This window comes from Drosophila erecta, unplaced genomic scaffold (genome assembly GCF_003286155.1).
Source record: "Drosophila erecta strain 14021-0224.00,06,07 unplaced genomic scaffold, DereRS2 tig00000092-arrow-pilon, whole genome shotgun sequence".
Lineage (NCBI taxonomy): Eukaryota > Metazoa > Arthropoda > Insecta > Diptera > Drosophilidae > Drosophila > Drosophila erecta.
This window is the reverse complement of record NW_020825207.1, coordinates 209,048-229,389: the sequence shown is the minus strand read 5'-3', so window position 1 is coordinate 229,389 and position 20,342 is coordinate 209,048. Positions and strand designations below refer to the sequence as shown.

The following is a 20,342-nucleotide window of genomic DNA, read 5'->3' as shown; positions in this document are numbered from 1 at the left end:
GAACAGTTCACTGATATATTGCATGCCCAGACTTTCGAAATCACCAGGTATTTTACTGCTTTTTTCTTTGGAACTAAAGGCTTAGAATGTTATTTTTAGAGCTCGATGGCCCGGTCTAGTGTTGTGGCGACGAGCTTGTCACATGGCTATTTGCCTGATTCGTCAATGTGACTATCTCGACGACAAAGGCTTTTAGATTAGTTAATTATTGTGGTGATTATTGGCAGTTGGTGCCATTTGATTGCTACTAATTGCCTGGGCCCTTACCGTGAAACACAAAACATAATTTTTGGCAGAAATTCAATTTCGGTGACTTCATGTCGAAATCAAAACAAACCGTTCCCTGCACGTGTACATGACCGTATTCATTGCCGATAAGGCTTTTGGTATCTTTAAAATGTGCACAGACTGTCAAGCCATTTCGAAACTCCGTCTTGCGACACTTACATAAAATAAATATGTGATTTGGGCCTAATAAAATACACTAAAGCTACGCCCAAAAGGCATCTTAAGGCATATACTATGAATAAGCATTTGGTTTAGCGCCAGTGGTCGAGAGTGAATAATCTGTTTTGACTGCCGCGCAAGTTCAATGACCGAAAGTATAGAGAAGCAGCATCTATACCGTGATTGGTGATGCATTAGCCGAATAATCAGCGCGATAAAGATAAAGTTTGCACCGAGCAGACTCTGACCCATATGTTTTAGATTGCCCGCCTAGCAATCTGACTCAGCAGCTGAAAGAAAAAATATTTCAGCACGTGACAACTTATATCAATGCGAGTTAGTAAGGAATTCTGAATAAATACAAATTACAAAATAAAATATATTAAGGGGATAGACGTTAGGCGGTAATGCTGAATGTCCTGCAGTATTACACACGGGGAACAGCTATTAATTCAGCCCACATGGGCAAGCAGGCTAACTATTGTAAGCTGTATTTATTGATTACTTCTAAATGCATTACCTATTGACACAAGCCAAATTGTAGAGCTCCATCTTTTGCTTGCGCTCAATAAAAAGCACAACACATTGCACCACCTAGTGGTGAAAGATATGTATTTTACACACATGTAAAATAGCTCATGTAAATTTAGTGCCTTATGTAAATAGTTTTGTTTATTAAATATGAGAGTGTAAAGAAATCACAGAAAATATTATGTTATATCAATTGGCTTATGATGCATCAAACAGAAAGAAAAAAATATTTCTCACGATTTCGGAGTTATCATACAGACACACCATAACAAAACGTAAGCGAAACAAGAACTAACTCTGCACCCTTTTATATGCAAGCGTAATACTAATAAAAACCACTTCTTGGCCAATTCAAAATATTGCGTTGGTTTTCCGTTTAATACTGCTTTTAAAAGAAACATTTTGTTTAATAACTTGTACTATTTATTGTAATGTATATGTTTTAATTTTATTTTACTTACATACGTTTCTGTTGAAATATTTAATATTAAAATATTTTGAGCTTAAAAAGTATTAACACTATGCGCGGGAACGTGTCTCTTTTATGCCTCTTTCTAGGTTGGTTGTTGCTTTCTATACAAATGAGATTACAAAACGGATAAATCTGCAGGATTCTATTAGGTTTGCTGAGATTTACAAAGCGGCTTCTACGAATAACTACGAACTTGCATGTTTGGTAAGGGGAATGTGCACAACTATGAGTGAGGAATATTGGTAGAATTGTTTTCTATACAAATACGAATTGCCTACGAGAACACTTAATTATACTACAAATTTTTCCAATTTGTTTTGTTAAATAACATCAAAAATTTGGTACAGTCATCGGCTATGTATCTGTCGATACTTCTAATTGTATTGGGGTTGCCCGCAACTTGCTTCCAAACTGGCAGATAGAATGTTTTTGTTAGCTTGGATCTCCTCCTATTTACACTTCTTCTTCTCCTATAATTTTTTTTTATTTTGATTATAATTCATTCCACACTAAAATTATATATTAATACAGGGTGTTGAAAATGTTGTTTCACGTATTGCCTCAAATGCTTTGTAAGCTTTGTCATATTTACTTAATTAAAATTATGTGCAAAATATAAATAAATGATTGGGAATAGGAACTAAAAGCACCAGCAAATTATACACAATTTCTTTGCTTAAAGAAAAAAACACGTAATCCTCATTAAATATATTCCTTTGGGGCTACTTAACTAAAATAATCATCAACTAATAGAAGACGTATTGCATTCATGTTCACTTTCAAGTCCTTAGCGGGGGCAGCGCGTTGCTGACGGGACAAGGCGCAGGAACGGCTGCTGTTGGAGTGTCAATCTGCGCTTGAAGCTGGCGCTTGGCCCGGAAGCGTTTTAGCTTTCTTCTCGCCATGAACCGGTCTGGCTTGAAGCTGAGCTCACGGCAGGCCATTTGGTAAAGGGCGGGTCGCGAAGGCAGGGACGGCGGGGTCGGTTTTTTTTCCTGGTCCAGCTCAAAAGCAGGGAAGTACATTGGATTGGCGTTGGCAGCCCCGGCTGCCCAATCCCGCCACAAGTTTCAATCTTGCCCGGCCCCACCGTTTGATGGCGTCAGTGGTGGGCCCGTCGCGCTTATCTCCCGGCGGTGCTCCAGAGAGAGCGGCATTCCAGGACCCGAGTAGTCTTCATCCACGGAGGAGGACTGCTTGGACCCCACAGACTTGCAGTCCTCATCCATGCTCACGCCAAGATGGTGCATAGCGGCAGCTGCATGGTGGCGCTCTGCCGGTGGCAAAAGGTTCAACATGCTCAGAGGGAGGCCGGGGAAGCCGCCCGAAAAATCCGGGTAGAAACCCTGTGGGTTGAAGGGATTGAATAGGGCATTTGGGGCACTCAGTAGATCGGGCTCTGAACTGTTACTACGGGGTCCTCCAGGGGGACCCAGGGGAAGTCCCAGATCCAGGTCTAACTGTCCCATAGGGCCCAGTTCACCGGGATGCTGCATTGACCCGTTGCCGGAGGTCGGTCCTCCGCCCTGGGCATTGGCAGACCCACCCGAACCGTTGTTGCTCATGGGGTTCTTGTCCTTGTCCTTTTCCTTGCGCTCCTTGCTCTTCTCATTCTTAGTGGAGCCACCGCTGCCTCCGCCGATGCCCATTTGCAGCATTTCTATCGGTGGTCCGCTGATGCAGTCCTTGCGCAGCTGCTCCAGCTTTAAGCTCTTTCCGTATTTTCCCCGGACATACATAAGTAGTGAATTGTAGGGGATACCGAAAATCCGTGACGCCTGCGACGTGGTCATCTTTTTGTTCCAAACGTGCTGAAGTGCCTCCGTAAGCTCTGTGTTAGTCCACGAGCGCGGAGGACCGCCGCGTGGGGCTGAGTGCTGTCCCTTTGGTCGGGGCACTGCAAAAAAGAATCATGTGGATAAAGTAAATGCTTCTCATAGCATAGCGTCATAGGACGGGGATAAGAAAAGGCAACACATGGGCGCCACAAGCCCAACCTATCGCTTGGCTTATATCTGCTAATGTTTCAATCTCTTGCCCTCATATACTGCCTAGACAAGTTTTCTGTAAAGTTATCCATTGTCTGGGATTTACAGAGCAATGCAGCTTGCGTTGAGCCCGTACACACCTTGATACATGTCTTTGTGTGGCACCTATTCTTGAGGCGAGCTATCATTCGGCACATCCAAAGAAATAAGATCGCTGTGGAGGTTCCCATTCTGACCTGCCGGCTTTGGTCGTCTCTTCTCTATATGCAAATTAAAAGTAAGCAGGGACTGTGGCGTCACATGCGCCGCTAAAACTCAATTTAGATCCATAGATATCGTCTCGCACCGGCAAAAAGTCCAACAAATGCACAGGTATCTTTCCACAAAGTCCTTTAGTTTCTTGAAAAAGCGGTAGTGAGGGTATTTTTAGGACGACCATGTGGGCAAGTAAATATTGAATTCATTCCAAGCCCTAATTTACTGGTTGCTTCGGCTCGATCATATACATTTTCCGGTGTTTGGGAGGCTGACTATTTGCCTGGCTGGTCTGCTGCTGCTGGGTCTCGAGCAAGGTGACCCTTTGATTCCGGCGAAATCGAAAATACCGAAAACGAACTGCAACTAGCAAGTTTATGAAGCCGACCTAATGAAGTTCCATTAGACAGAAATGTTAGTCAAGCCGGGATTTCACATAAACGAAATTTAAATTTGGTACAAATCGGAAATCACGTTTCCCAGACTGGCTCAAAACAATCGACGAATGAACAAATGAATGTGAACAAATCATTAAATCACACCCACACGATTGCGGGCCAAAGACCACGAGTGGATCGCATCGCATTGTGAGTGTATAGCTCCGCGGCTCCCGATTGGTATCAGTCGAGAAACAGGTTTTGCAGACTTGCAATAAAGAATATCGTGCTATACGCCAAATTTGCGTTTTATTTGCCGGCTTACATTGTTGAAATTGAGTTTGTAAATCGACGTCATTCAGCACGCCTGAAGATCTAGATTAGATAACACTTAACAAATCTGCTCTGGATGTTCTTCAACCTGACGTGCCTAACATATGATCACGACTCTGCCATTGTTATTCCTTCCTTGATGGGTTCAATTAATAGGTTCTTGAAGAGCAGAAAATTAAGCAATTAAATGTTGACTCAGATATTTTCTGATTTATAGTTATTTTACTTTCCTCTCACAAATCTGGGGCCTGAAAATTGTATATGGTCATAACCATGCACTTAACCCATCCACGGCGGTTGGCTGTCAAATTCACTGTCAAAGCAAAGAGCATATATGTTGCTTAAATAAGCTATCTGCATACCTAACTTACATATTCCTTCACGTCTTATTTGTCAATCAGTTGGCAGCTTGGCCATAATTGATTTGAGAACTACATTTATAGAAATAAAGAAATATATTGATTTCCTGCCTCACAAACACATTTATTGTGCACGAAAAAAAGTATTACCTCGTTTGAGGTTTCGTAGCAGCATTCGCAGGTGAGCTGAGTAAAAAGCGATAGAAACTTGGGGCTGTGTATCGAAATTACTTCCTCGCCTCTTCCATTTGTCAATCAGAAAAAGCGACGCTTACGTTTTGCATAGGTGCACATATTGCCCCACTCAGGAAAAGGAAAGAGAAACAAACAATCCATTTCTCGAACGATTCAACGATTGCATCGGCGCACAGGAAAACCGCAGAAACAAATTTGCCGCCTCACATGATCGCACGAGTGATCAGCGGATCGCATCTGGAACGGTCCGAGGCATGGGAGGCATAGAATGCGGCTTAATGTGCACTCGTCTTATAAGCGTAACTTTTCGAAAGGAAGTGCGCAAGTGTTCATAACGAAATCCAAAGCTATTTGCCTTCGTAGCTAAATTGGGAGAATATAATCAGCCAGACTTTGGCTTTGCGTTCACAAAACTGCCTATGACCCTTTCTATTTGCTCTTCAATTACCCTCAATCGATACCTAACCGAAGTGTTTTCTGTGTACCTACAGCGCAACTACGTGATCAAAAGTGCAGCAGATCAAATGCAAGAGGTACAAAGGTAGAAGACTGGGCATGAACTCTGCTACCCCAGCGCGAGATCAATCAGTCAGGTGTGAAGTATTGCAGCCAGACACGGAACAGATCGGCCCGGCCTACAAGCTCGACTGCCTCAACGTGATCGACGCCAATCATGCCGAAATGATTTCAAACTTTTCGAGCGGTAGGGAGGTGTTGGCCGTTGACTGGGGCTCGCGTTGTCTTTCGGGTTAATTAGTTGTTTGCTCGGCTTGGCGAAAGTTTGTTCTGTTCAATTATTTTATGGGATACTTTACTTACTTTTCTTTTTAAGAAACGGAGGCGGTCCGCCAGGCATGTCCCTTGGGTCGCTCATTTCCATTAGCGGGTTATACAGCTTGCCAGGATCGATTCCGGGTGGAAAGAGTCCGAGTGGGGAGTCGAGGCCAAACACTGCCGGCAAAAATATTATCAGTAAATATTGATTTTTTCACTGTGGCAAAAATAGTAACTGTATATATGTAGGAGTATGGCAAAGTGCACTCGTTTTATACAACAGTCACTGCATTGGGTAATTTAAGCATAAGCGACACATTATCCAGCTCACTGAAGCTGATTAGCCGCCAAGACAATAGAAGCAAGCACACTCCGACAAACGGATTCTACGGATAGTAAACAATGGCACATCGTTATTCTATTAATATTTTACGCTTGGAGTGCACTTCTCCACATGAGTGAAACAATTGGTAAGCTGATGAGCCAAGGAGAAGAATGAGTATACCTGAGGAATGATTCCGCAAAAGACTCCTCACCCAGCTGGGAGGTAACGCATAATATTGACATTGTGCTGACTGATTTTATAAGTCGCGCCGCGGATTTCAAGATGCAAACAAGCGCCACATAGCAGACGAGCTAACATACAGACAGAAGGGGGCGAAAACAATGCTTAAGCATATGAATAAGGGGACGTATCCGTTTCTGTTTCTGAGGATGTGTTGTATCTGCAGCATAATGACACAAATAACGAGCGCACATTGTTTGACTCTGTTTTCTGAAGTAGACATTACAACACGCGGCGTATACGTAATGTGGGTTTTTACTTCAAACTTTTTTGACGGCGTGCAGAATTTGTGGATTTCCTTTTGAAATCCGGAATGATCTCAAGCAGATAGACTTCACAGCCCATCCCACACGTCACAAGCTATTAGTTCAATGATTTTCACGCCAAATATGTTCAAGCTTAAAAAAATAAATCACATTCTTCATACGAAAGGCAAACGGTGGTAAATCTCTGGCACGACTGTCTGGCGGACGAGATATATGTAATGTTAATATATACTCGTAAATACATTTTAGCCATGTTGCGTAGAACAAAATTCGTGAAGATACTTGGAAAAGTACGAAAAAACAAAGGAACAGTGCCAAAAAACAGATACCAAATTAGCAAAAACCAATTGAATATCCATTAAATGTTTGCCCCTCAATTCGATATTTTTTCATGTCTGAAACTTTAAATTATAACCGCTCAAATTAGACTATTCACACTACAGGGTGTTGTGTAGGCGACTACTGGTCTGGCAAGAAGACATTGGAGTTCTGTGGCTTAGCTATCCTTCGCCGGCTTTCTCATTGCCTGCAGCCTGTTTATGCAGTAGTTAGCGATTTGCTCGAATACGACGCGCCTTTGGTGCGCTGTACTCACCCGTTCCCTTTCTTTTATTCGTTTTTCTGATATGTTGGCTGAAATTTTTGTCGCATTAAAAGGTATTGCGCTTCCTGCCTGACTTCCACTTGGCGTTTTCGTACAATTTTTCATATTTTTGTGCCTTAATTTATTTTATATCCTGTGTGCTCGCGTCTCGCCTGCATTCAGTCGCCCCTGTCTCCCCAGGTGAAGGTCCTGGTCCTGGTCCTTGGGTTCTGCTCCTGCTTGGCATGAGCCTCCCCAAACGGATATTATTAATATGAATATCGCGCGACTTATATGCAAAAGTCGTGTGGAAGGACTAGACCAAGGTACGGAAAGCCCAACCACGAGACGTCGCCACGTATTTTTATTTATGCCGGCGACGCTGCCAAAGTTGTTTGCCAAAAGGTTTAAGTTGGGCGCGCTTTGGCATACTTTAAACACAACACATTACCAGAAAGGGCATAAAGCAGACAGCGAATATTCCGATGTGGAGAAGTGCTGTCCTCTGCTCGGCAGCCAAGCAACTTAAAAGTCATTTGGCTAAACGTTTGCTGACAGTTTAAACTCAACCCGCTCCGAAAATCACATGTTGGAGAAACACAACATAAATTTCTTGCGCTTTCTGCACGCAACGGCGGCAGCTAACCCCACCCTTAACCCCGTCCTTATTTTTAACCTTTGCACCTTAACTTGTGTTTGTTTCGCTTGACTCCGAGTGACGTGAATGTAAAAATCATATAAAATGCAATTGAATTTACTTCGACTGCAGTTCCTCCTGGGACTTAACCGCAAAGGTATTGCCATTTCCCCTTCCCCAGCTCCCCAGACGTTGTCAGTAGAGAACGGACTGGGAGCCGCCGTACTGTCAAATTATTGGGAGCTTATACGATTGCCTTTCCATATTTCTTACGAGCTGTCAACAGCGGAAACTTTTTATGACTTAATTACTAAAAAAATGAAGCAGCGGAGTGATAGGTATGCTTCTTTCAGAAACGCTTAAAGCATTGCACCGTTTCAGCGGTGTCATGCTCGGTATGGAGTTCTTAACAGGTCATATTAGCAGCAAGAGGAGCCTGAGGAGCCATAATGGGCTTAGGGGCTTTTGAAACAGTCTTGCGTGGCAATGCAAGAGCACTTCTCTAAGGATACTCGTCACTTGACGGCACTTTGATGTCGCGCTTAGACCACATGTTGCATTTCAGAGTGGCAAAAAGAGCAGACATGTCGAAGAGACTCTCCGTCAGAGTTTTTTGGGGAGGGAAGCCTTTTGCACGTGACCAGATTGAAATGGGTTTCTGTTATTAAAGCTTCCGCTGGGCATATACATTTATTCAGGCAGATAACCCAGTGACCTCCGGGCCCAATTGGCTAAAGTTAAACAAAATTAGATTCAAACGAATTACTCACTGTGTGGTGGAGTCAGCGTCATCGCAGAGGACATGCCAGGAAAGGGCAGTGGTGATGGCGGATGCGGAGGTCCATCCGGTGCATTGAAGGGACCCTGCAGACTCATCGGCGATGCCGGGCCAAACTCCTTTCCGAACTCCTTCCCAAAGTCCTTTCCAAACTCCTTGCCAAGCTCCTTGCTCAGTCGATTCATACTCTCCTCGAGTCTTTCGTGCGCAGCCTGTCCAGGACATCCGTTTCCTGGACCACTGTTGCCCGGATGACCTCCGTTATGTCCTCCGAACGGGGGCATCCCCATCGGCCCCAGCAAATTGCTCGCAAATGCGTTGTGGTCGCGCCCATCACGGGGATCCCGTGGCTCACGCTGATGCATCGCAGCAGCTGCCGCTGCAGCCGCCAAAGACATCTCCATCTGGTGCTCCATATGATGGAAGGGGTGCTCACCAGATCCAGCAGCCGCCACGGCAGCAGCCGCAGCTGCGTGCATTTGTGCCTCTAGCGCCTCCATGTGGCAGGGCGGGCTGTCTGGAAGTCCAGGTGGTCGAAGTCCCGGCGGTGGAAAACTCAGCAGTCCGTTGTTGCCTCCCGAACAGCTAGTAGGCGTGTGGATGGCCGTGGGGTTCGGATTAGCGTTTAGTTGGCGGATGTCCTTCAGAGACAGCATTATGCGCTGGTTGTTGTCCTGAAGCTTGCTGCTGTTGTTGTTATTGGACTCACAGTCTGACGAACTAGGGGCGCTAGAAATGCCCTCCTTGGCTTTCTTTGTGGTGCAGAGGTCCTCGGGCCCGTCACTGAGGCAGGGGGAAGGGTTGGGAGACATGGCGGCCGCATTAGCAGCAGCTGCTGCAGCCTTACGCCTCAGCTCGTTGGTCGTGTGAATAAGCTCTTCAATGTCTTGCTCCTCTTCTTCTTCATGATCCTGATCGTCGTCATCATCGTCGTCAAGCTCCAGCTGATGGTGGCTCTCGTTGAGGCCGCGTGGCTGATCGGGTCCTTCTTGTTTCATGGACTGCTGCTCCTTAGCCTGTTCGGCCAACGATTCTTCTGCCGACGAACTATTTTTTTCAACCTCACTTTGACCGAGATCTCGATCATGAGTCTCGTCCTGATCTCTTTCCGCTCGCTCCAGAAGCTCGTGCTTGATCACAGTTTGCAGAGATTCTGCATCGGTCTTGTTTAGGGTAAAGTCGTGCGGCACATCGCCGGAGCGGCGCCGCGGTCGTGCTTGCTTACGTCGCGGCATAGGTGAACTGCCTCCCAGCTCCTGATCGCTCTCCAAGTCGCGGTCGCAATCCTGCTCTCGTTTCCGTCGCAGAGCTAGCGCAGCCATGGCGTTTGAAGCGTTGCCAAACAGTCGGGCGGACGGCATCATAAGCTTTCCACCCGCAGCGGGTCGGACCATCGTCGGACACTCGTCCTCAAAGCTAGAGGACATTATGGATGTGTCCAACATTCCGAAATCATCGGGGGAGGCGGCCGGCGTGGGTGTGTGTTCTGGGACAGAGCTCTCTACCAAGCCTCGGACCTGAAGCGATTCACCGGCCTGGATGAGGGTCTGGAGGCGCTGCTGGGGCACGCTGATCTCTCCGCGGTACATAAAGTCTACAATGGCCTGCACTACCCAGCCCCGGAAATCCTTGAGCACGATTACGGGGTGCTTGCAGGGAGTCTCCGCAAAGACGCGCTGGAAAAAGGGCGAACAGGCGGAGAGCACCATTTTGTGAGCACGGATCGAAGTCTCCGCGCAGACCAGGGTCACGTCCACCAGCGTCTTGGTCTGCAGCAGTGCATCGAATGCCCGCAGGATGTGGTTCTGGTGGTTGTTCCAGCGCAGACTGTAGTGATCCGACGCTGCAGCTGGTGCGCCTGCTGAGGGTGGTGTAGCAGGCAGACTGTGCTCTGATGGAGTAGCCACTTCTGTTACCGCCGATGCCGATTGACTCATGTTCAAGGGCAGAGGTGGTGGCGTAAGCGGGGTCGTCGGGGGCGTAGAGTGCATGGGGGCGTGATCGCTGGTCGGAGTCTTGGCTAAAAGCGGTAGCGGCACTGACATAGGAAGCGGCAATTCGCGCGGCAGGGGCAGCTGTACAGGCGCCGCCTGACGAGCGAAGTCGGTCATGGAGAGCTTCGTCGATTGGCGATGTTTAATCAACTCCTGGTTGGCGTCCTTTAACATGCCCCGTTCCAGTCACGTGCAGCGTGCTTCAATTCTCTGGGAAAAGAACATGCGGAAAGAGGAAAGAGAGAACGTTTTAGGCGAGGGACGAATAAACAAAGCTTAAGGATAATGCCAGGCGTAATGTATTCGTATTCATGACATATGCTGTAAGGCACATTTGAAGTGTGTACAATGTGATAATATGTTAATGAGTCGCGGCATATATCATTTTTCCAGCTGTGGAGACAGTGGATGGCAAAAAGGAGCATGAAGGTGTAGCAATCACAGTTGCTACGTGTCGTGTCGCATATCCTCTAGGATATCACATGCAGATGTGTGATGTGTGATAATGGCTCTTTCTCCCTGCCTCGAATTTTGTTTTGCTATGTTTAACCGTGCTCGCGGCAACTCACAGTGGAATGGATCTGGTAATATGGGAGCTTATTCAGAAACTTTCTTTTAGAAGATCACATTTTTTGAGCCAAGTTAACTGTTTCGATTTATATTTTGGGCTATAAAAAAGTGTTCCGTACAACTTACCACAGCAAAACTCTGATTGTTTGCGTGGATCTGCCACCGTTTTATTCATGGACTATTGCCACATCCAGTGCGAGGCATCTAATTAATTCAGCGACTGTCTGGCTTGGATTCGCACCCCATCTACCCAAAAGCATCGCACGCTGCGTGTGTGAATTTTTAAAACAGTCACCAGCTGCCTGACTACCTCCGCCTTCAAAATTTCAGAGTCCACCTCACACTGACTTCCTTAGACAAAATTAAAAAACTTTGGTAGGAGCGCAAGCAAAATAAACATTTTTATTTGCCGTAGTTGCTGCATCTTTGGCTCGTCCGTCTACCTTTCGGAAGCGTCGGCTGAGTAGAAGAGGTGGGTGGATGGAGCTTGAAACCGCATATTAACACATGCTTCTCCACGCCAGATCGTTCTGCTGGGACCGAGCCAGAGCCAAAGGATAACCACGCTTGAATGCAACAATGTGCAATTAGCAGCGAGCTGCTAGGCGTTTACCTCGTTCCTTTCTCGGTTCTGGTTTGCTCCTTTTTTCAGCTCGTAACTCATTTGCGGTTTGTGGCAGCTGAGACAACATTTTTATTTATTTATTTTGCTTTAGAGTGGCGACAGGTAAAAGCAAGTTAGTGGAACGCAGAGAAGACAAATCAAGTTTTTTAATTAATGGTAAAGTAAGTCAGTTAAAAGTGACTAAGGATCCCACATTGATGTAACACTTTCCTTTTTTAAAACTTAAATTTTTTGCCAACCTGAAAAAGGTAATTTTTGATTTGTCTTCTATATTTCATTGGGATTCCTTTATTTTCTGGCAATCACAAATTTTCACACCTCACTTTCAATAAAATGGAAATGGCGATTTTACAAATGTACGCTATGTCCAAAAACAATTATACAAAAACGATTTTGTAGTAAGAAAATACTTTTTCCAGTTGCCATAATAACGCCATGAATAATTGGCAATAGTGAGTTGACAAAGGTTACATGGCACTAGGAACCATTATCTTTACAAAATGTAATTTTTTAACCCAACATACCATTTCAAATGACTCTTACGATTTTTTTGATTGGCTTGCACTTTTGTTATTTAGTAAAACTGAGCTGAAAGGGTCCACTATAATCCTTTTACACTGTTCACAATTTAGTTCTGTGCAAGATATTTGCGTTGTCACTTTTTTTTTTGACAAGACCTGACTCGCGCGGCTTTAGTGCTACACGTTCCTGTCGAGGGTTTGCAACACACTGAGCTATATCTATGCAAATAAATGCACAGCAAGTTGGTAACGGTGTTCACCTATGAGCGAAGGACCCGCAACACACACCCCGCACACATGCAACCCTCAATCAACGTTCACCACACACCATACAACACACTATGCGTGCATGTGTGAGTTGGGGTGGGCAGGATCGGCTAAGATTCGCTCTCGCATTGCTCTCACTCTGCGGGACGAAGGATTTCCCTTTGGTCAACAGCAGGTGATAATCAGGTGCGTGATCGTGTATGTTGACACACACACAAAGCAAATAAATAAGTGCAGACCAGCCGAACAGGTAGATCACGAATGGATAGGTACTTTGTTCCCTAAATGGCTGCTGACAGGTCAATTTGTGGCCTATTACAATGTTTATATTGCCTTACCCGCCGTCCTCTAAATTTAATGGCAATTTCAAAGAACTGATTTTGGGTTTCATTTGAAATGTTTTAAATACCATGTTTTTTGATGGTCGCATTGGCCGTAATACAATAAAAATATCGAAAGTTTCCACATGAAACGTACTTGTTACAATAATGTCTTAGAAGGCCTTTAAGTTAAAACTTTTGTAGTTAAATGGACACACAAGACTTAAAATCAAGAAAAGATAGAGGCTTGGACACGATTGACAAGACCTTCTAATTGCCGTTTGATTGCGATCATTTGGAATAAATTATTTTTTTTTTTAAAGAAACTAGTTCGGAGAGATTTGAAAATGTAACGGAAATTAAAAAAAAATGAGATCAATAAATTAATAAAGTATCATAACAAAAAGACGTATAAAATATTCTATTCTATATACTTTAAAAGTATTCTTGAATCACGCGATAATCGATACATTTAATTTCACGTAAGAGCATGTACTTTCTAAACATACTTTTCGATCGAACTGATATGGTAAATTATTAGCGGCGGCGTTGTAGAAGGCCGCTGAACATCGTAACGGTTAACGGGTAGCGGTTAACGGAAGAGCGTATGTGGGTGTCGCGTGTATGTTTCGAACCGTTCAAACGTCACGAAGCGACTAATTCAAATGATGTCGGCCGGGCCTGAAAAAACACAGCAACTACGTCGCAGCTAACAGAAGCGCCAGCAGAGGCGGCGGCGGCGGCAGCGACGGCACACACGCGCTGCTCCCCACAGCCACCCACTTGCCACGCCCCCTGCTCGCGTGGGCCACGGCCGCCCACGTACACGCACACGTATGAGCAGCGGGCCACAAACGGTCGGACTCTGCGAAACAGGAATCACATGAGGATGCGGCGCTCCGTTCGGCAGGACGATGTTCGGTCGGCAGAGGCAGCAGCGTCGGCAGCGAAGCGTCGTACTTACTCCTTCATCACATAAAATATATATTTTCCCTTATCACAACAGCAGCTAAGCGGGGCGATGGGGGCGTTAGAGGATGTCCTCGCACGTCACGTACACCGAAAAAAATTTATTATGTATATGTGTACACGAAATACATTTGCATACTCATGCGTAGCCGAAGCCGAGCATGAGCCGAATGAGACTGGACGATCCAAAAGGACACGAAGGGAGCAAAAAGAGCACACGCACGCCGAGTTCCCTTCGTGCACACATACACATAGACGCACTCGTGTTCATGTGGAGGCTCTGAATGCCCGTAAAGAGTAATAGTCACCACCAGACAACAGGGGAATCGCAACAAGAAGAGCTGGAAGGACACCCACCCCACCCGGAGTTCACTCACTCACGGCCCACAGTTGTCACACATTGGAGCCGCCGACTGCGCGGGAGTGTAACATTTTTTAACAGCCCCCCGAAAAGCTGACGTCGCAGCCGGCGCTGGCGTCGACGGCAACATATCCCTTTTTTGCCAGCTTATGGAAATTTGAAAAGCTGCAAGTTGAGTTTTCCCGCTGCCGCTGTCGAAGTCGAACGAATGGGGAAAGTGGCCCAGTGAGCAAGAGGGAGAGAGCTTCGAGCGAGACGGACGACAGTTCCGACAGAGAGCGCACGAGACAACAAGCGAGACTAGGACTAGCGTGGGGGTGTGTTTGTGTGTGCACCCCACACATGTACAACTCTTCTGCTCATCTGCCCCGGGAAAGCTTTTCCAGCGGCGACGTTGCGTCGCTGCCCTGCTACTCCGAGGCAGCGCAGCCAGGACTGCTGGTGCTGTCCTTGTCGCATGTGCTCAGTTTTTAATATGTTATCTATTCCGTGCCATGCCATGCATGCAGGCTGCCTTTACATAGGAGCTCGGGGGGTGGAGCGCAGGAGCTCGGCGTTGGCGCAGAGGCACAACAAAAAAATCATATACACAACACATTACACACATAGCACACGCAGTGTGTGTGTGTGTGTGTGTGTGTGTACATATGTCTCTCGCTCTCGGGCATGTGTGCGAAAGAGAAATAAAAAACAAAAAATGTTTGTATGTACATCGCGAAGTTCGGAAAAACCAACCCTTAGGTGAGCGCGATTTTGGTGGAAATCGGAAAAGCGGTTGCGGGAAATTCCGAACGGAAGGATGAGGGTGGATGTGTATGTCAGCATGTGTGCCTCTGCTATTGTGTGTGGGCCATATGAGCACGTTTTTGCAACATTTCGATTTGTTAGCGCAAATCTCTCGCTCACCCAATGCAAAAGAACATGGGTCAGGCTACTGCACACAGTAGACGCCTATGTACACACGCCCACATATGTGCTCAAATGGATTAGGAGAGGTCAGCCGTGTGTTGGCAGTCGAAGTCAGGCATTGGCTGGGAACCTAGGAGCGGCTCTGACGTATGAGAAACATTGAGGGGCAACCGTGCTAGGCGACACCAGGGGCATTCATGAACGCTACCTCACCAATTGTTTCGATAGCAATACTGTTAAAAATGTTGGCTTGCTACACGTCTGCCAGCCAAATAAAGTCGATCTAGTATACGAGTGTGTACTGCCTAAAAAAGCCAGCCTATTCCTACCGCTTCGTTTGCCTTGACTTTTGTTTTCCTTCTGGTAGCTCATTTACATTTTATGATTTGTTTGCCTGCGCTTTGTTCGCAGCGCTTTGTTTTCGCCATAAATTTTAATTGTCTTTCTTCGATTTTTACTTTTTGTCGTTCTCTTCCCTTGAAGTTCTTGGTGGAGCCCGAGGAGCAGGGAGATCCGTTGCTGTGGTGCCCACCTTTAGTCTATGCACCTCGGTTGTGTCTCTCCTGTTCCGCTTTTCTCCTGTTCTATTCTTCTTGATTATGTTATAATATTTTACTTTTATATTTTGTTTCGGAAAGGCATATTTCCATATCTACATGCTGTGGGTATAAGGCACATTATCGGAGTGGTGCTACGCAAATACATCAAGCACATTTATGGATATTGGATCACGTTAAAGTGAACCGACAATATGTCGTTAACCTACCCAGTTGATCGCAAGTCACCCCGAGGGGTAGAAAATCATATCGAATAGCTAACCTAAATCCAAAACTGCACGCATGCGCGCATCGATTATGCAAATGCGAGGAATTCAGTGCACGAAAGTTTCCCAATTCATATGCAAATTCCAATTCAGACAAAGGGCAAATAAAGGATACGTTTTCACATTTTTTACACCTTACAACAAAAAGAGAAAAAAGGACCGATCAAGGGTGGCAATAGTTATAGTTTCAGTCCCCGCCGGATGCACCTCTCGGATGCGAATTGAAGGGATTTATTTGAAAATTATGCAAATTATGTTCCCCGCTATTCCGATATGCGATTTGAGCGAGCAGCGTTTCTCGAATCGGCATATGCAGCGCGTGTCTGTCGCGGTCTGCTCGCGGCAGAGGCTTCTGCCGCTCTGCCTGCGTGGGGCTGCTGCAGAAGCCGAGTGGAAGTGTACATTTTCATTGCCCTATCTGGTTTTCCTTTCTCCCACCCCTTCCGCGCGGTTTCCGCGGCACACGTGCGCATGTCTTCGGCCCAGGACGCAGCTATATTTTCCTTTTTTCCGTATTTTCCTTCGCTGCTCAATTTTTCACGCTCGCGAAAATGAGAGCGCCTGGGTGAACGCAGCGGAGGGAGCAGCGTAGAAGTCCCCCTTCTCACTCTTGTTTTCCTCTCCTTCGTTATCCTTTGGCTTCCCAAGCACATAGAGGGGTTGTCAAGGGTATTGTGGGTGGAAGAACGCTTGTAGGTGCGCCTGTTTGTGATAAAGGGGTTCTTGACTCGCCTGATAATTATGAAATGTATGGAATTCTCTTTGTATGGGTTATATACGAGTGGGGACGGGGCTGGAGCTTTCCGGTCTGTTTGCTACTCGAGATGTTCTGTAGTGGGTAGAGGCAGGAGGAGCATGAGGGGCAGGATCCGCCATAATGGCCAGCATTTACTAATTAAGAGCTCACAAGTTGGCCGACGTCTACTGTCTGTTGGCAGGGGCTCGGTGGAGCGTGTTTTGATAGCAGTTATCTACAAGTAACTTCTCTTTCGCGAACGGGAAGAAGGGATGCTCTTGGGATTGGATCATTATTGATGCATGCTAACGAGATATCAGGTGGCCACGGACCGTCTTAATATTTCAGTTGATTTCCCCTTTCTATTAAAGCGATTTTCTAATACCATCTTAAGGATGATCCATTTTCTTTCTCTTGTTCTCACCAACGCTATAAGGTTGGACCATCATTGATTTCATACATTTTTGAATTCAATAATATATTCGTCTAAACTAATGCGTTTTTAATAAAATTTAAGAAACTTACTTAAAATTAAAACATAGCTCTAAAGTATCTCAGCGGATAGTGGTGGAGAAATCGGAAGAAGAAAACGAAAAATCAATGCAAGTGTAAATACGTCTTGACCATTACACGAGGCGCAACAACGCGGCCAAGAACAGAGTCAAGAGACAGACAGCTGGTTGGCCGGCCAAGTCCAGTGGCGGAACAGGCGCCCAGAAATCGGCAGAAGGTTGCTCTGCAGCAGCGAGAAAAGTCGCCAGAAACAGCAGGCAAAGAAGACAAACTTTAGGAAAAAACTCGAGCCCGGGAATGAAAAAGCTAAAAAAATTAAATATGATTAAAGGAAAATAAAAAGAAGACGGCAAAGGAGGGCTTACGGGACACAGGCAGAGGCACGTTTAGCAAAGGAAAGGGATGGCGAATTCGAGAAAAGTTTTTCCGAGAAATACGCCGAGGAGTCAAGAGCAACAAGCGACCGATTCGCCGAAGAAGTGAGTTGGCCTCCTGGTGGGGCGGAGGGGCAGTGACTGCACCGCAACTGATGCAACCCAGGGACATACACATAGCTAGACCCACAGGAAGAAGCTGCTGACGTCCAGCTCAACAAGGATAGAAAAGTTGGCTCGACTCCTTGCCGGCGCTGGCCAAGTGGACGCACCACTACCATCTATAGGGCTCACACAAAAGGCAGGCAATAAGAACATGCATAACCAGCATCAACAACATTAGGAAGAGAGCGAAACAAAAAAAAATCAAATTAAAAAGCCGCTCACTGCGCCAGCCGTCAACGCCATTTTCATTTTGCAACTGTTGACAATGTCAGCCTCTCCGAAAGGCTGTCTAGGATACATTTAACGCGACCGAAACAGTCTAAAGGATGAAATTAAAAACGGGCAAAACAGAGAAAATGTACGTATAACAAAAAAGTCCTTTTTTTAAAGTACACTTTGCTTTAGAGTATCGCTCAAGCACCTCAGATAATTTTACTTTAACATTTTATGATAATCATAATTTTGATCATTACTCTTACATCTCTGCACTGCCTTCTTTATCGTGTACGCTGAGAAATGTTGCTAGACAGTTGGCATATCTGGAGTTATTTCCTGCGCTGCTTTACGTTTATTCATTAATATTGTTTACCAAAGCATTTTTCGTCCCCGGAGCAGCTGTCTTGCTCCTAGCTTTATCCCTGGACAAAGTGTACTTGAGAAACGAAAACCGTTGCCATGACCATGCCCATCGGGCTGCCCATTTCCATCGCCTGGCAGTTCCCCAAACCCCCACCAGGAACTGTCATGACCGTCTTCCTTGTTTGTAAGTTGAAATTTGAGCTCAAAGACAATAGCCGAGTTTTTTAAATAACTTCCTGGGCATAGGAACAAATAAAGTTTTTTATGGGGTGGGCCAATGGATATGTGGACCTTCTGGGCTTGGTGGTGGCTTTCCAGCTCCAAAACTGCTAGATACTTTCATTAATTTCTTCAACTGAGAATATTTTGAATTCTGCGACATTTTATAAGTTAAGTCAGGGGGCTTCGTCTTTGCTTTGTCCTAAAAATTATAAAAATAAAAGAGACTCTAGCACTGGGTATTCCACTCGACATCATCTCTAACCACTTTCAGTAGTGAGTTGGTTCTCTGTCTCTTAATTTTAACACTTGACATGCTGACTTGTTATTATAAAGTTAAAGTTTTTCATTATTATTTTATATTTTTCTTGCCCAATATTATCGGGCTAATAAACTACCCTGTACAGTTGTTTATGCTACCCAACTCCGTCGTTGAACTCTCTGGATAATTTCCTCCCAAATACTCCTTAAAGAGTTCATTATGAGGCGATAAAGAACTGAAAAGTGAAAGTCGGGCCCAAGAAGAAAAGAAAATGAACGCTCGTTATGGAGGAAAACTAAGGACCTTTCCTACCATACTTATATCAGTGTTTACAGGACACCGCAAGGGGTCTCGAACTTAATAGTGGGCTAGGGGACTTGGGGGGTAAGTGCGTTGGTAGCCCATCTTCCCCTCTCCATCGTTCTTCAACACAGTTTCTTATCCATTAACTGGCGACTGGCGCTGCCCACACGCATACACTTTCTCGTGGCTTTTTGCGTTTCCCGCCTCGGCAAATTTTCTCACCGTCCTCAACGTCATTTATCTCTTTCCCGCGTATGTGGCAAAGTTTTTCCACTGACAGTATTTTTTTTCTTGCTCAACGCCCACGCGGGAAGTTTGTCGTTTTCGCTGACGGTTCTCCGCAATCGGTACATGGCGACACCACTTATATATCAGAATAGCTTAAGATGTCGAATGTTTGTGTATATATATACATCATATTATGTGCCCGCTCCTCCAATGGGGTTTGGATCTGGGCTACTTGCCTCGAGGGCTTCGTTCTAGTTTCCTACAGCTCGTTCGATAGGCCGTGCTTATTGTATTGGGAGTATTGATATTCAATTTTAAAGTTGCGAGTATTTAATATTATAATTTGGCATTTAAAGAAATGTCGTCTGACCAAAGACTGTATAACACAACATAACCACCATACTGAAGTACACCAAATTATTAGCGGGAATTTTTTAAGTTTTTCTTTTGTGTTGTCCGTGTTTGAACGCTTGGTTGGGGGAAATTTATGTTCAAAACATTCATATGATTAATGAAACCACGAATTATGTCTTAAGATATGAAAAATAATAATTCCTTTAGACTTTTCTTTAAATAGATAGAACTCAGAAATAGTTCATGCGCTCACAAGCATTAGACCAAACGCTTTCACGCGTTTAGACCCGTTCATTACTTACACAGCAACTACACATTCCCATTGTCCCACATTATTCACCGATTACTAGTCCAGTTGAGTGTGCAACTCGATGCGAACTCAAAGGTGAACACATTTAAGAATTACAAAAGGAAATTTTTAGATTTTTTCACACAATTCAATGAGTTTTTCTCACGCTTAAATTATAATTCCAGTTAGTTTCTTATTTCGGCCAGCTCGCCCAATTCAACCCTACTATATGCTTACACATGAGCATATATTTCGTGGTGGATGTGGGCTGAAGACAACAAAACTGCTGCCTGGGCTAATTTAAATTTTAGTCTTTTCTTTAAGAAAGTTGACCAGGCCGTGACTTGAGCACTGCCTCATTAAGTTGGGCACATAGTTCCGTGTTCCGGGCCTTCCCTTGG

At 45.2% G+C, this 20,342-nt stretch overlaps 1 protein-coding gene across 1 annotated transcript; it reads right to left on the bottom strand.

Moving 5' to 3' along the window:
- Positions 1–1,489: 1,489 nt before the first annotated feature.
- On the bottom strand, positions 1,490–12,571 carry LOC6548415 (protein jim lovell). The gene is made up of 4 exons (XM_026980763.1): positions 12,274–12,571; positions 8,553–10,764; positions 5,777–5,908; positions 1,490–3,347 (listed from the first exon to the last, which is right to left on the bottom strand). The coding sequence occupies exons 2-4, from the start codon at positions 10,726–10,728 to the stop codon at positions 2,521–2,523; spliced, it is 3,135 nt and encodes a 1,044-aa protein (XP_026836564.1). The 5' UTR covers positions 10,729–10,764; positions 12,274–12,571; the 3' UTR covers positions 1,490–2,520.
- Positions 12,572–20,342: the final 7,771 nt, after the last annotated feature.

Coding starts and splice junctions, on each gene's coding strand:
- LOC6548415 (XM_026980763.1), bottom strand. CDS start 10,728: ATGTTAAAGGACGCCAACCAGGAGTTGATTAAACATCGCCAATCGACG. Junction 5,909..8,552: donor GACGCTGACTCCACCACACA/GTGAGTAATTCG, acceptor TTTTGCCGGCAG/TGTTTGGCCTCGACTCCCCA. Junction 3,348..5,776: donor TCCGTTTCTTAAAAAGAAAA/GTAAGTAAAGTA, acceptor TCTTTTTTGCAG/TGCCCCGACCAAAGGGACAG.